Raw genomic sequence first — 14,881 nt, 5'->3', positions numbered from 1 at the left:
ATGCCACCACTGACAACTCCTTTTCACTAATAGCCACCTGTGTTTTTCATTTGATGAGGCAGCTAACAAAGCATAGCTGTTCCTATCTAAGTAGGGTCAGCAGGTGAGCCACCAGCCAAAGCTGATGGAAAGCACTCCATGTCATGGAGACTATTTGTATCTCCAGCAGCAATGATCGATTCAGAATTACCTGTAAGCTGCCAAATTGATGTCTCATTGTGACTTGATCCAGACATGGTGCCCACATGTTTGGATGAAGAACACAGCAGTGTCTCTGTTTTATTTGGATTGAGCTAAATACTGTAGCAGAATGCTACATTTAAATATAGTATTATTATTGGAGGGAATGGGCTGTATGCCAAGACCCTTCTAATTTCTAGATCCAGCAATAATCTAAGGAAGGATTCAAATTGTTGGAATAGCCACATCAGTTTCTTGATATTGGCACTCTAAATATGGGTTGTTAAGGTGACAAAGGAAGTGGTTGTGTGACAAATGAGTGGGGGGCCATCCCTCAACTCGCTAATACTTAGAAAAGGGCCAGAGGTGAGGGTGTTGGTTTTTTTGGTGTGTGCAAGCTAGAAGCTGGAGGAAGAAGCGGGCTGAAGCCTGTGAGGGAGAAACATGCTTGAGGTTTGCTTGAATCCAAGACTTGTGGCTATGGGTGAAGCAAGACCCTCTTGGGGTGATAATGCGGTGAGCCCCTCCATCGTAGGCTCAGGTTGTATATATGTATAAATAAACCATACATCCTAAAGACACCGCAGTCTCCTCTGTGTCTCATTCCAAGGAACTATGAACCCTGGATGAGCACCTGGAACTCCTGGAATCTCACACCGCTCGGAGACTGGGGTGGCGTGCAACAATATTCGTGAATGAGCTCAAGCAGTATTTAGTTTTACAAAAGAGGCAGAAGGTATCACAGTATATGAGAATAGAAACTGATCTTGTTAAGCGCAAAATAAAGAATGCCAAGGCACTCCCATTTCTTTCAGAACTTGCCATTGTTTGCTGTGGTCGACACAGTCAAAGACTTTTGCATAGTCAATGAAGCAGAAGTAGATGTTTTTCTGGAACTCTCTAGCTTTCTCCATAAACCAGCGCATGTTTGCAATTTGGTCTCTGGTTCCTCTGCCCCTTCAAAATCCAGCTTGCACTTCTGGGAGTTCTCAGTCCACATACTGCTTAAGCCTGCCTTGTAGAATTTTAAGCATAACCTTTCTAGCGTGTTGTCAGGGAACTGCCATCGGAGCTAGAGGCGGAGGGAAGGCTCCAGAGGGATGCCATAGAGGGTCCCAGTAGGGAGAGAGGCAGCCCGTCCGCTGGGGAAGGAAATCAGCGTAACACCAGTAGAGAAGGGGGGCAGATGGGGGAATCGGAGAGGAGGCTCTAAGACTCCTCGCCGGAGACCAGCAGAGAGAGTACGGGTCCTCCGCTGCCCACACCCTCCCTGCGCAGAAGGCTTCCGCGCAGGGAGACGAGGCAGAGACTAGGCGTCAAAGAGCTTTTGTGCTGGAAAAAGTTTAAGAAACACCCACTGACGGATTCTGCCAGCGATTGAGACCGTCACAATGCTAGAAGCTGTTCAGTCAGAAAGGGTCCAACCAGGTAACCCAGCCAGGAGTGGCGGCAACTTACGCACGAGGAACCCCTAAACCCATTACACGTGTGAAATGAGTGCAATTGTGTGGTGGTTGGAGCATTCTTTGGCACTGCCCTTCTTTGGGATTCGGATGTAGACTGGTCTTCTCCAGTCCTCTGGCCACTGCTGAGTTTTCCAAACTTGCTGGCATACTGAGTGTAGCACCTTAACAGCAGCATCTTTTAAGATTTTAAACAGTTCAGCTGGAATACCATCACTTCCACTGGCCTTGTTATTTGCAGTGCTTTCTAAGGCCCATTTGACTTCACTCTCCAGGATGTCTGCCTCAAGGTCAGCAACCACACTACCTGGGGTGTACGAGACATCCATATCTTTCTGGTATAATTCCTCTGTGTATTCTTGCCACCTCTTCTTGATGTCTTCTGCTTCAGTTAGGTCCTTACCACTTTTGTCCTTTATTATGGTAATTTTTGCACGAGATGTTCCTTTCATATCTCCAATTTCTTGAACAGATCTCTGGCTTTTCCCATTCTATTGTTTCTCGCTATTTCTTTGCACTGCTCACTTAGGAAGGCCCTCTTGTCTTTCCTTGCTATTCTTTGGAAGTCTGCATTCAATTTTCTGTATTCTTCACAATCTCCCTTGTATTTTGCTTGCCTTCCCTCCGCTGCGATTTGTAAGGCCTCACAGGACAGCTACTTTGCTTTTTTTTTTTTTTTGCATTTCCTTTTCATTGGGATGGTTTTTGTTGCTGCCTCCTGTATGATATTACGAGCCTCCATCCATAGTTCTTCAGGCACTCTGTCCACCAAATCTAAATCCTTAAATCTGTTCCTCACTTCCACTGTGTATTCATAAGGGATTTGATTTAGATTGTATCTTACTAGCCCAGTGGTTTTCCTTACCACTTGTGAGCCAGTGTGGTGTAGTGGTTAAGAGCGGTAGTCTCGTAATCTGGGGAACCGGGTTCGCGTCTCCGCTCCTCCACATGCAGCTGCTGGGTGACCTTGGGCCAGTCACACTTCTTTGAAGTCTCTCAGCCCCACTTACCTCACAGAGTGTTTGTTGTGGGGGAGGAAGGGAAAGGAGATTGTTAGCCGCTTTGAGACTCCTGAAGGGGAGTGAAAGGCGGGATATCAAATCCAAACTCTTCTTCTTCTTCCTCTACTTTCTTCAGTTTAAGCTTGAATTTTGCTATAAGAAACTGATGATCTGAGCCACAGTCAGCTCCAGATCTAGTTTTTGCTGACTGTATAGAGCTTCTCCATCTTTGGCTGCAGATAATATAATCAATCTGATTTCGATGCTGCCCATCTGGTGATGTCAATGATAATCCAACAGAGGATAACAGACAAAAGATGCTTGAAGCCAAAAGAAGTTACAAAAAACTTCTGACACAAAAGAAAAGATACGCAATAAAGTTATTATGGCAGCAACTGATAGAGGCCTCCAAATCAAGTAACCCATCATTATTCTGGAGAATCGTAGCTGTACAGCCGGATAGGGGCCTATCACAACTATCCTGCTGCATATCAACGAAAGCCTGGGAAACGCACTTCCATAATCTTTACGAGGAATCCAGCGATGAGTCCTATGCATTAGACATACCGGATGATCAGATACAGCCATGGCCAGCAGTCTCATTAACAGAGACCCATCTGCTGATTGACCAACTAAAGAACGGGAAAGCCCCCGGAATTGACTGTATACCAGCGGAACTATTCAAAACCAATGCGAACTGGTGGGCCCCCTTGCTAGCCTCTCTGTTCACATATATAGATAGAACTGCACAGATCCCATACGACTGGGGGACTTTCATCATTATTCCCATTTACAAAAAAGGCTCGAGGGACGATCCCTCCAACTATAGACCTATAAGCCTCCTGAATATAATAAGTAAATTATACGCTAAACACCTCAGCGAGAAACTGTGCGAATGGATAGAAAGAGCGAAGATTCTTGATGATGCACAGGCAGGATTTAGACAAGGGAGATCCACAATGGATCACTGCCTGATCTTACAGCACCTAGCTGAGAAATACACATCGCACCACAATCACCACCTATTCGCAGCATTTGTAGATTTTAAAGCAGCCTTTGACTCCATCCCAAGAACTCGACTCTGGGACAAACTCAATAAATCATCCATAGACCAACGTCTGCTGCTACTAATATACAAACTGTACAACAACACACGACTTCGTATAAGATGCAGCCAAGAAGGTCAACTCTCTAATTTCATTAGAACAACAAAGGGAGTTAAACAAGGATGCATTCTGGCCCCTTTTTGTTTAACATCTATATAAACCCCCTAATAGACCACCTATAAGGAGCGGATACACACGCCCCAAAATTAGCAGACAAAAAACTGCCTATCCTACTCTATGCAGACGATGCGGTTATATTGTCCCAGACTCAGATGGGCCTCAAAAGAGCTCTTAACAGCTTATCCCAATATTGTAGAGAAGAGAAACTAGCAGTGAACTACAAAAAAACAAAAATCATGGTTTTCTCTAACAAAAGGAAAATATACAGATTGAATTTAGACAATCAGGAGATTGAACAAGTGACATGCTTTAAATATCTAGGAGTGATATTCCAAGCATCAAGGAAGAAGACTGCCCACATAAACTACAGCTCCTTTACAGCACAAAAAAGTACAACATCAATCCTAAGATTCCACCGTACAACGGGAGGAAATTTCATTCCGGCTACAATTAAACTATTCGTTGCAAAACCAACAGCACAAATCTTATACGGCGCACCACTCGTCTCCCTCTCTAATCTAGACCCATATGAGAAGATACAATCAGGTTTCCTTAGATCACTCCTGCAAACACCTAAATGCGTCCCAAACGCCGCACTATGACTGGAAGCGGGCTTATGCAGCATTAAAGCCAAAGTATGGATAAGAACCTTATGCACTTGGCTAAGACTTAACAACTCGCCGGTTGGACTACTTTCCCTGATGCTTCTTGACAAATTCCAGTCTAGCTGGTTGAAGGGCATTCTCAGAAAACTGGCCACATATGGTCTCTCCCCAGAGTATTTATTAAGTTTAGAAAGGGGAAGGGCCAAGAACATAATCAAAGAAAGACTCAGGGACATTGAAACCCAAAATGACTTTAACCAACTTCCGATAACTTATAAACTTCTATACAATTCCCAAAGGCCCCATCTAGCAAACTATCTCAAAGTTCTAGACAACGCTAAACACCGATGGGCATTTTCCAGGGCCCACTTTAACGCTCTCCCTTCAGCTCTTCTAGAGGGAAGATACAATAAAATACCGATCGAACAAAGACTATGTCCCTGTAACAGCAATGAAATCGAAACCATTGGGCATGTCATCTTATACTGCCCATTATATCGAGACTCAAGAAAAGAGCTGATCGAACCGATTCTGAGGAAAATACCTCGTAGTACAGATGACACCTATATCAGACACCTCTTAGCTGACAAAGAGCCCGAAATTAACAGGTCCGTGGCAAAGTACTGTTACATTGCAACAAGAATAAGATGAGCAATGATGTCTACAAAGGAGCTCAAACTGTAAACATCAAAGGAACGATAATAAACAGTAGCAACTCCTGAATTGAATTTTAAAAACTTAAAACTCGAAACCTGGTCATAAATATAAGCACCAATTCTGAGAATTGGCCATATTTTTACTGCTACTTGTAGCACAATACTACTCTTAATGTCATATTTTATAAATTGCTTCCTGGTCACTGACCGTATTAAAGATACTTGATTTTGATTTTTGGTGATGTCCATGTGTAGAGTTGTCTCTTGTGTTGTTGGAAAAGAGTGTTTGTAATGACCAGCTTGTTCTCTTGACAGAACTCTATTGGCCTTTGCCCTGCTTCGTTTTAAACTCCAAGGCCAAACTGGCCAATAGTTCCTTTTATCTCTTCATTCCCTACTTTAGCATTCCAATCCCCTATAATGAGAAGAACATCTTTTTTGTTGTTAGTTCTAGGAGGTGTTGTAAGTCTTCATAGAACTGGTCAATTTCAGTTTCTTCAGCATTGGTAGTTGGTGCATAAACCTGGATTACTGTGATGTTACAAGGTCTGCCTTGGATTTGTATCAAGGTCATCCTATCATTTTTTAGATTGTATCCCAGTACAGCTTTTGCCACTCTTTTGTTGACTATGAGGGCTACTCCATTTCTTCTACAGGATTTTTGCCCACAGTAGTAGATAGGATGATCATCCGAACTGAATTTGCCCATTCCCTTTCATTTTAGTTCACAGATGCCCAAGATGACAATATTTATTCTTGCCATCTCATGCTTGACCACATCCAGCTTACCATGATTCATGGATCTTACATTCCAGGTCCCTATGCAATATTTTTCTTTACACTATTGGACTTTCCTTTCACTTCCAGGCATATCCGCAACTGAGCGACATTTTGGCTTTGACCCAGCAGCTTCATCAGCTCTGAATCTACTTGTACTTGTCCTCCGCTCTTCCTCAGTAGCATGTTGGACGCCTTCCGACCTGAAGGGCTCATCTTCCAGCATCATAACTTTTATATGCCTGTTGTCTTTGTCCATGAAGTTTTCTTGGCAGGGGTACTGGAATGGCTTGCCGGTTCCTGCTCCAGGTGGATCACGTTTAGTCAAAACATTTCCCTATGACCTATCTGTCTTGGGTGGCCCTACATGGCAAAGCTCATAGCTTCTCTGAGTTATTCAAGCCCCTTCACCATGACAAGGCAGAGAGCCATGAAGGGGCATAAATCTTTACTCAAAGTAAAAACTGCCCATTATGGCATACTCTCCACATGTCCCAATTTTCCAGGGACAGTCCTGGAATTACAGAAGCCATTTCTGATTTTATCCCAGAATGTCCCACTTTTCCTTCTTCCTCCCCTCCATGTTTTGGAGAACAAATAAAAGTGGTGTGTTTTTATGTGTAGGTGCAAAAGCCGACTCCTGTTTCTACTTAAAATAAAATCCCTGCACCAAATGAAAGGAATGGTGAAATTGGCATTCATAGTAAGATGTAACCAATCCACTTTAAATTATTTAATTGCAATGCTTCTGCAGCCAGTCAGGTATGGAGGGTTGCAACACAGGCAATTGGCTATGTCATATGCCAAAACCTTCTCTCTCGAGGAATTGGGGTTGAAACATCTATATTTGTCCAAGCCTTAGGCAGTTGAGCATTACATTATTCTTTTATTATTCTATTTCCTCTTCCCCTTTTTCTTCTCTGCCCTGCTATTTTGTCCCTCTCAGTTTCTCTTCTCACCTTTCTCCACCAGTCTTTCTTTTTTGAATTACAACCAGCCACTCACTTATATTCTCGCACCCTTCTGTACCCATTCCCCTTTCCACAGTTCTCATTCCAAGGCTTTTCGGAATCGGTGGAGCACTGGCTTACATGCAGGAGGTGCCTCTCTCTGGCACCTCCAATTAAAGGAAGAGCATGTCATGGGCAAAGCCTTTCTCATTCCAAGATTCTGGAGAGCTACTCCCAATGCAGGGTAGACAAGGGGTGGCCAACATGGTCATCAGTGCTATCAGTCCCAGTCAGCCTGGCCAATGGCCATGGATGGCTGAAGTTGGAGAACCATATTGGCAACCTCTAAAGCTGAGCACTCACTGGGCAGAGGCTTTGGCTGCTTGATAGGTTCGTATATGTTTATCTTCTCCCATTTTGACTTCCAATAATGCTTCTGACAATGTGTGCAAGATCTAAGCAATGTATTTATTTTAAAAATAGTTTCAGGAGAGGGAGGAACCCAAAGATGTTGTTGTTCTAATTGCATCAATTTCTACAAGCTAGAAATGTGGTGAGAAGCATTGATCCGTAGTCATCATCATCTCCACCATCCAGAAAGATTAACGATTATTGGGTGTTTCTGATTATTAACCAATGCTGCAAATATATATGGAGAAATGCCATATCTGGCTATTAAGCAGCTTTTGGAGTGCATTGTTCTGTGGAAGAAAGGAAGAGAAGAGTGTCAGGGAAACTGGTAAGGAGGAAGAAAATGTGAGCAACTCATATGTATTTCTTTATTTGGAATCAGTGGCAGATGATGCCCATTGGGATTGGTGGCATGGAAGGCACGGAGGCCAACAGCAGATGGAGACAGAGGAAATGACAGCTGCAACCACAGCCAATGAGAGGCCCTTGCCTACTGAGCTCTACAGGGGCAACACTGAGATGAAGGAGGAAGCTCTCAAGGAGTTCCACTCCTTGGCTGGTGGTCAGTAAGAAGGTGGGCATGTGAAGACTCCCTAGGGGCAGACTAAGGCTGGTGGGACCGTGTCCTATTTGCCTCAATGGGTCAGTCACTGTGAGGAACATGTGTATCTCACCATTCTAGTTCAAAACTGAGCCACTCAACACAGTTAACAAATGCAGAAATTTTGGGGGTGGGAAACAGAGCATATAAAAATTTATGCCAATGAAAGAAGAGCAGATGAAATAAACTACACAGAGGTGTAAAAACCAAAGAGCTGAGGCAGCCAAGTATATTGACAGCAGCAAGAAAAGGTTTTGATATGTGTCCAGGAAGGACGGGTCCTCACTAAGGTCTTTGGGGGAATATGAACCTTCAAATACGATAGCCACCTAGGCCAGCATTCCATGCATAACTTTTGGGCTGGGTCTCCAGCCAAGTGGAAGCTGCCTCCTTGCAGCTGGGACTGAAGCTACTTTAATTCTAATTAATTGGAAACTGAGCCCCATAAGGCAGCCGAAGACAGAGTTGATAGACCCAACCAGGCCATTATCTAGAGCTGGGAACTAGGTAAAAAGGTAAAGGTAAAGGACCCCTGGGCAGTTAAATCCAGTCAAAGGTGACTGTGGGGTTGTGGTGCTCATCTTGCTTCAGGCTGAGGGAGCCGGTATTTATCCACAGACAGCTTTCCAGGTCATGTGGCCAGCATGACTAAATAATAATAATATTAGTCATAATTTATTATTTATACCTCACCCATCTGGCTGGGTTTCCCAAGCCACTCTGGGTGGCTTCCAACAGAATATCAAAATGCAATAGTCTATTAAACATTAAAAGCTTCCCTAAACAGGGCTGCCTTCAGCTTCTGCTGCAATGGAAAACAATGATGAAGGCAGAGCACATGGAAATGCCATTCACCTTCCCACCGCAGCAGTACCTATTTATCTAATTGAACTGGCATGCTTTCGAAATGCTAGATTGGCAGGAGCTTAGACAGAACAACAGGAGCTCACCCAGTTGCAGGGATTCCAACTGCCAGCATTCTGATTGGCAAGCCCAAGACGCTCAGCAGTTTAGACCACAGCGCCACCCGCGTCCCTCAGCTGGTCTCTAGACAGACCCTGCCCAGGAGCCAGAATTGCCGGAGTCCCACCACACACACCACCCCAGCTGAGGGATGTAGAACAAACTCCTTCCTATCCATCCCCACAGCTAGGTCCAAATTGTCTGCTGCCCTTAGCAAATCAACCCCCCACTCAATTCCTGATAGCTTCAGGTGCTTTAATTATGATTAAGCATGGAAATCAGACCTCAGTTAATTTCAGTGATTTAACTACAGTGGTACCTTGGTTTTCGAACATAATCTGTTCCAGAAGACCATTCGACTTCTGAAACGTTCGACAACCAATGCGCAATGGGCAGTCAGCAAATTCAACTGAGACAATTGAGAAATAAGCTTCAGTAGCCGTTCGACTTCCGAGGTGCATTCATATCGGAAGCATTTATTTCCAGGTTTTCGGTGAAAACCAAAATGTTCAACTGAAGCATTCAGCAAACGAGGTACCACTGTACTCAAACTGTAGTGGTGATCCAGATTTGTGAATCTCTCTGAGACTAAATATAGCTCCTCAGATTCTGTTTCACACAGAGACATTCATACACACCTACAATAAAAAAATATTGAGATCAGATTGCCTTACCGACGTTCTCAAAGTATTTGATGTGTGCCTCAGGATAGTTTTGCTCCAAAACTAATTTCTTGAATTTTTCTTTGATGTCATCTCCCACTTCCGATCCCCTAGCTTTAAACACAAGCAAAGGTTGAGTAAATTGTTGTTCCCAGAAAGGCTGAAATATCTGTTTTATGTCTATAGAGCACCCAAAGTCTCTTCTTCCTGACATCTTCTCTGGATTGTCCATTAGACAGTCAGGAACAGAACCCCCATGAAACCAGAGAAGAGGATCTAAGCAGGCTTGGCCAAACTTGGCCCTCTAGAGGTTTTGGGGCTACAATTCCCATCATCCATGACCACTGGTCCTGCTAGCTAGGGATGATGGGAGTTGTAGTCCCAAAACATCTGGAGGGCCAAGTTTGTCCATGCCTGATCTTAAAGGAACTGAAAGCCTACACAGGTGCTGACTGTGCCTATTTGCTAGTGGGAGGCTTTATGGTAGCTGCTCTTTCTGCTGCATCATTGTGAAGTGCTAAAGTGGCCATTATTTAGGGTTCAGCTCCCTTTTCCAAAAAAGATATTCTTTCACCATGGGAAGGGCTGATTATTCCATTAGCCACTTTTTATTCTAGAAGATTATTGTAGTCAAGATTTTAAATAGGTTTTCCTCCTTCTTTTTAACTCTGTACAGTGCAGATGACTGTTGACAGCAAAAAAGAAAAAAAGGGGGGTGTATATTAGCCAAATAAGTATAGATAAAGATATTCAATAATTTTATATTCTATTTTTGTATGTTAACTAGAGCCGTAATTGGATTGAACAGAACTTAGGGTATCCTTCCATAAACTTAGGGTATCCGTCCAGATGTTTTAGGCAAAACCTTCCACCAGCCACCAAACTGTACTAAGGAGAAAAAGGCAGGGCAGGGCCAACTCCTTCAGCACAGCAGAGTGAAGAGCAGCACTGGCTCTGCCTCCTTCCTTTGAACTTTTCCTGCTCTGGCTGGTCCACAGAAAAACTTGCAGCTCAGAACTTGAAACTGAGCTTGCTTCTTTCCTCTCTTCCCAACCCATTCTCCTTTTGTGACTTTTAGGCCGTGTGTGTGTGTGTGTGTGTGTGTGTGTGTGTGAGAGAGAGAGAGAGAGAGAGAGAGAGAGAGAGAGAGATATTTGTAACTTCTTTGTGGCTGAGGAGTGAGTTGAAAAACAGCAACACTAACTAACTAACTAACTAACTAACTAACTAACTAACTAATAAGCATCCTTTTTGCTAAACCACAGATATGCCACAGGGTGGAGTGAGGGTTATTGGTTTGTTTGTTTTATGTTGCGAACTGCTCTGAGATCTATGGGTGAAAAGCTGTATTTAATAAATAAAAATAAAATTCATTGCCATAACACATACCAGACAGATACATAGTTTCATGTTCTAATTTCTTCTTGTGCATAATGATATACTTTTCATAATCAGTATCCATCATGTGGGCAATACCATCTATACAGAAAAGAACACAAGATATCAACTGAAGGAAGCGGGTTCCTCATTTCTTGGCTGTTAGTGGAGGGGGGGCAGGCAATTGGGGATCAGCCACTCTTAGTCACCTTAATTATTCATTCTTTCTCCCCCCCCCTCTCATTAATATGTCTTCAGAATTTCCATGACTTAAGAAGTGTCCTGCCCAGGTCCACTGCCACAGATTGCCCTCCCTAAAGCAGGCAGTGGGAACCACCATTCCTTCACCCCCACACATTTCATCTTGCTCCCTGTCTTACTTTCCCCCTCTTTTAGCCATGGTGTTAGGCATGGCAGACTCCCCTTAGCTCCTGAGTCAGAGAAAAGAGCGTCCTTAAAAGGAAGGTGTTTGTGTGGCCAAGGCTGCAAGTACTATGCTGAAAATCTAAAGTTAAATGTAAATGTTGACTAGTTACCATAGGAAATATATGATTATGTGGACACTCTCTCAACCCCTTCCCCAGAAGGCCTTGCTTTGAGGAAGGACACCCCCCTGCCTCTTTCTCAATACAGTCATACCTCTAGTTGCGCTCGCCTCATGTTGCAGATGCATTCTGCACACTTCGCACATGCACAGAATGGCCGTGTGCACTCCAGGCTTGCGCAGAAGCAGCGCTCTAGTTGCGGACTTTTCGGGGTGCAAACGGCACCCCGGAACATATTGTGTCCACAACTAGAGTTACCACTGTATGTGGCAGGGAGGAGGGGGGACCTTAGACCCTGTTTGGAGACTAGCAGAGCAAGCAGGTTGCAGAGAGGCTCTAGACAGTGAGAACTCACTACCCCTTCTGCTCCTCCTTAACTTTGTTGAGAGCCGCCCACAGTGGCTGGGGTAACACGGTCAGATGGATGGGATATAAGTAATAAAATCGTTGTTGTTGTTGTTGTTGTTGTTGTTGTTTGCCTGGCTCTGTTAAACTAGAACTTTTCCTGCGGCATCCCAAGGGCTTTGGAGAACCTCACTAGAAAAGCAAAAACTAGCTGTGTTGGTCCATTTCAAAAATAATAAAACCCTCTAGGTGAGCATTACATTTATTTCAGCCAATCCTAGTGTCAGGAAAGACTGGCCAACTTTTAAGTTCTCCAGCACTCTTCATCGAGCACAATATTACCAAAATAATGATTAATTCACCCACCCACCAAAAAAACCAATCAGACTGGGATGATATATATGAGGGCAGCTTAAAGGATCAGTTGCAATATAAGGATTGTAGGGTGACAGAGTCCCTTCCCAGTACTATACAGATCAGTTGTCTGGCTGCCGGGGATTCTGCGATAAAGAAGCAAAGACTGCTCCCCAGGTCTGAGAACCTAGATCCCAGCTGTAACCCAGAACTCCCTTGTGCAGCCTTGAGTGAAACACTCAAGTTCCTCCTGGTTAGGCAGAGGGCAGATCAAAAGAGAAAGCAGGAGTCTTCCATTCTGAAAAGCCCAAGATTAATTTTGGATGGCAACAAGGCAAATCATATCCTCCTAAGTTGGGAAGTGGAGGCATTGGTTTAACCATCTGCCATGAACCATAACTCAGGGGGTAAATCACTTCCTTTGCATGTGGAATGTCCCTGGTTCAATTCCTGATGTTGTGCAACTTAAAAGGATCCTGTCACTGGGATGGAAAGAGACTTCTGACACTGGGATGGAAAGAGCCACCGTCAGTCTGAGTGGGTCAAACTCAGGCAAACGGACAAATAGTTTTTGGCAGTTTCCTGTTACAGCAGTACCTCAGGTTACAGATGCTTCAGGTTACAGACTCCACTAAGACAGAAATAGTACATCGGGTCAAGAACTTTGCTTCAGGATGAGAACAGAAATCACGTGGCAGCGATGCGACCTAGTAACCTTTTTCTAGGCAAGTTATGTATTTCCTAAAATAAACAACCTTATTGGTGGGTGAGTTGCACTGCTCTCCCCCTCATAACTCGATTTTGCACTCAAAAGAAATGGGAAAAGTAAATGGGAAGAAGAACAATGTTTGAACATTTGCCCAAATCACAGCATCTGGGTCCTCCAATCACAAAACATACTTTTTCATCAGGTAAAGGGGTGGCTCATGGTAGTCATATTTACCAGGAAATTCGAATACACCAGGTTTGTCAGTGTGCTTAAACACAATAGCTGCTTGTTTGCAGACACCATCCCTGGAAAAGAGAGCTAAGTGAAAGCACTTCAAAACCAGATACCCAGCCTGCTTCTGCCTTGCTTCCCCCATGTGTATTTTTTAGGGTGTCAGAGCCACTGATGGAAGAATACATTACCAGTAAGATGCCTTAGACTTTACCAGAGGGAAGGATAGCCAGAGTGTCAAGAGGAACGGCACCCTGTTGCTATCAATGCCTTCAAAATGAACAGGCCTTTTTGGAGGCCTCTACATTATCAAATGGTTTCCACAGGATTACTCAGTGTCTCCATTGCCATTCCAGCTATGTTTCATTTATATCACTATGCCCAACCTAAGTGGCTCGTTATGATATATTAAGATAAAACAAGACACACACAAAAAGAGAGGTAATATGGGATGGGAAACATGTGGTCTTCCCTAAGCAGCAGCTCTGTACAAAATCTGGACATTGCTCCATCCAGCTCAATATTGTCTACACTGACTGGCAGTGCCAGAAACTTTATGCCCTTTCCAAAGCATCTCAAAACGATTTCAGGGGAAATCAAGGACCCCGGTTCAATTCCCAGCCTATGCATGATGGGAGGAGAGGTATCAGTTGTAAGGTACTAACGACATATAATTAGAGGTGACTGTCACATCTCCATCCGAAACCTCCACTGTTTGGTCCATTGGTGATATTTTCTGATCATGCTCATTCAACTCAGGCAACTTGGAAGCTATCCCGATGGGGTGCCACTTCCCGATAGCCTAAAACAGAAGAATTTTGATTGACATTTTAGGGGGCAGCGAAAGTTGACAAGCAACCCACTTCATCTCTAGCATTTTCCTACCAGAGCTAGGAGCATGTATCAAAATCAGGCAGCTTGCTGATCACCAAGCTTGTGGGTCTGGGGGAGAGGAGAAGGGGTACACAAAAACAACAGGGCCTTTACTCAAGAGCAAAGCTGCTCTAGGTAAGGCTTCCCCATCCTGTTAATGTGGCTGAAAGTCCCATCTGTAAACGTCTTACCTTTACAGGGTCAAAGTTTGGGTCCACAGGGATGTCAGCACTGACAGGAAATATGCAGGCAGGGGTCAGTCCAAACACCACCAGCAGCACAGCAATCATCCTGGAGCTGGTTCTCTCCTGCTCTTACCGCGAACACCGTGTGCAGGGGGAGAGAATGATGGTCCAGGGTTGCAGCAGCCCAGTTTAAATATCTGCCTCCAAAGGTCTTCAAAGCACATCCCACTCAGCAACTTATGCAAAAGGGAAGAACAGAGTGGGAGCAACAGGGTTATTTTTGAAGGGAATTAGTTTTATTTGTGGCGTGGAACAAGGTGGAGTCTCCTTTGTGCTTCAGAAGAAGGGAACAAACATGCTTGTTCTCTTGGGTTGTTGAGGGGGATGTTCTTGAGGGGGGTGTTCAAGGCTGGCACATTCCCTTCCTGGGCAAGTACAGAGGTCACAGGTGCTCCATGGCATCTCCTCCCCCCGCCCCGCCCCATCTCCACAAGCTGGCCCAGCCCTTAATGACTTGTGGTCTTTTCAGCAAAAGGAGTAGAAGACCTATCACAGAATGAAATACTTAAGCTTATCCAGGATATTAGTTCACTGGACCACACATCCCAGGGGCTGGGGGTGGGAACTGCCACCTCAAGGACCTGATCAGGCCCACCAAACTTTCCCTGGTGGCAGCACTGCCACAGGTAGGGGAATGTGCAGAAGACCAGCAGGTGCGGAACAATTATCCTAACCATGGGTTGAAACTAGTACACCCAGCCCAGTGC

At 44.4% G+C, this 14,881-nt stretch overlaps 1 protein-coding gene across 1 annotated transcript; it reads right to left on the bottom strand.

Annotated features, from left to right (window-relative positions):
* Positions 1-7,307: 7,307 nt before the first annotated feature.
* Positions 7,308-14,302, bottom strand: LOC309525919 (epididymal secretory protein 4-like). Its single transcript, XM_082211712.1, has 6 exons — positions 14,121-14,302; positions 13,722-13,858; positions 13,060-13,130; positions 10,885-10,974; positions 9,508-9,609; positions 7,308-7,559 (listed from the first exon to the last, which is right to left on the bottom strand). The coding sequence occupies exons 1-6, from the start codon at positions 14,217-14,219 to the stop codon at positions 7,534-7,536; spliced, it is 525 nt and encodes a 174-aa protein (XP_082067838.1). The 5' UTR covers positions 14,220-14,302; the 3' UTR covers positions 7,308-7,533.
* Between the last annotated feature and the right edge of the window lie 579 nt (positions 14,303-14,881).

Source organism: Podarcis vaucheri (genome assembly GCF_965113315.1).
Source record: "Podarcis vaucheri genome assembly, chromosome: 2".
In the NCBI taxonomy this organism is placed as follows: Eukaryota; Metazoa; Chordata; class Lepidosauria; order Squamata; family Lacertidae; genus Podarcis; species Podarcis vaucheri.
Note: the sequence above shows the minus strand (reverse complement) of the source record. Positions and strands in the feature narration are given on the sequence as shown.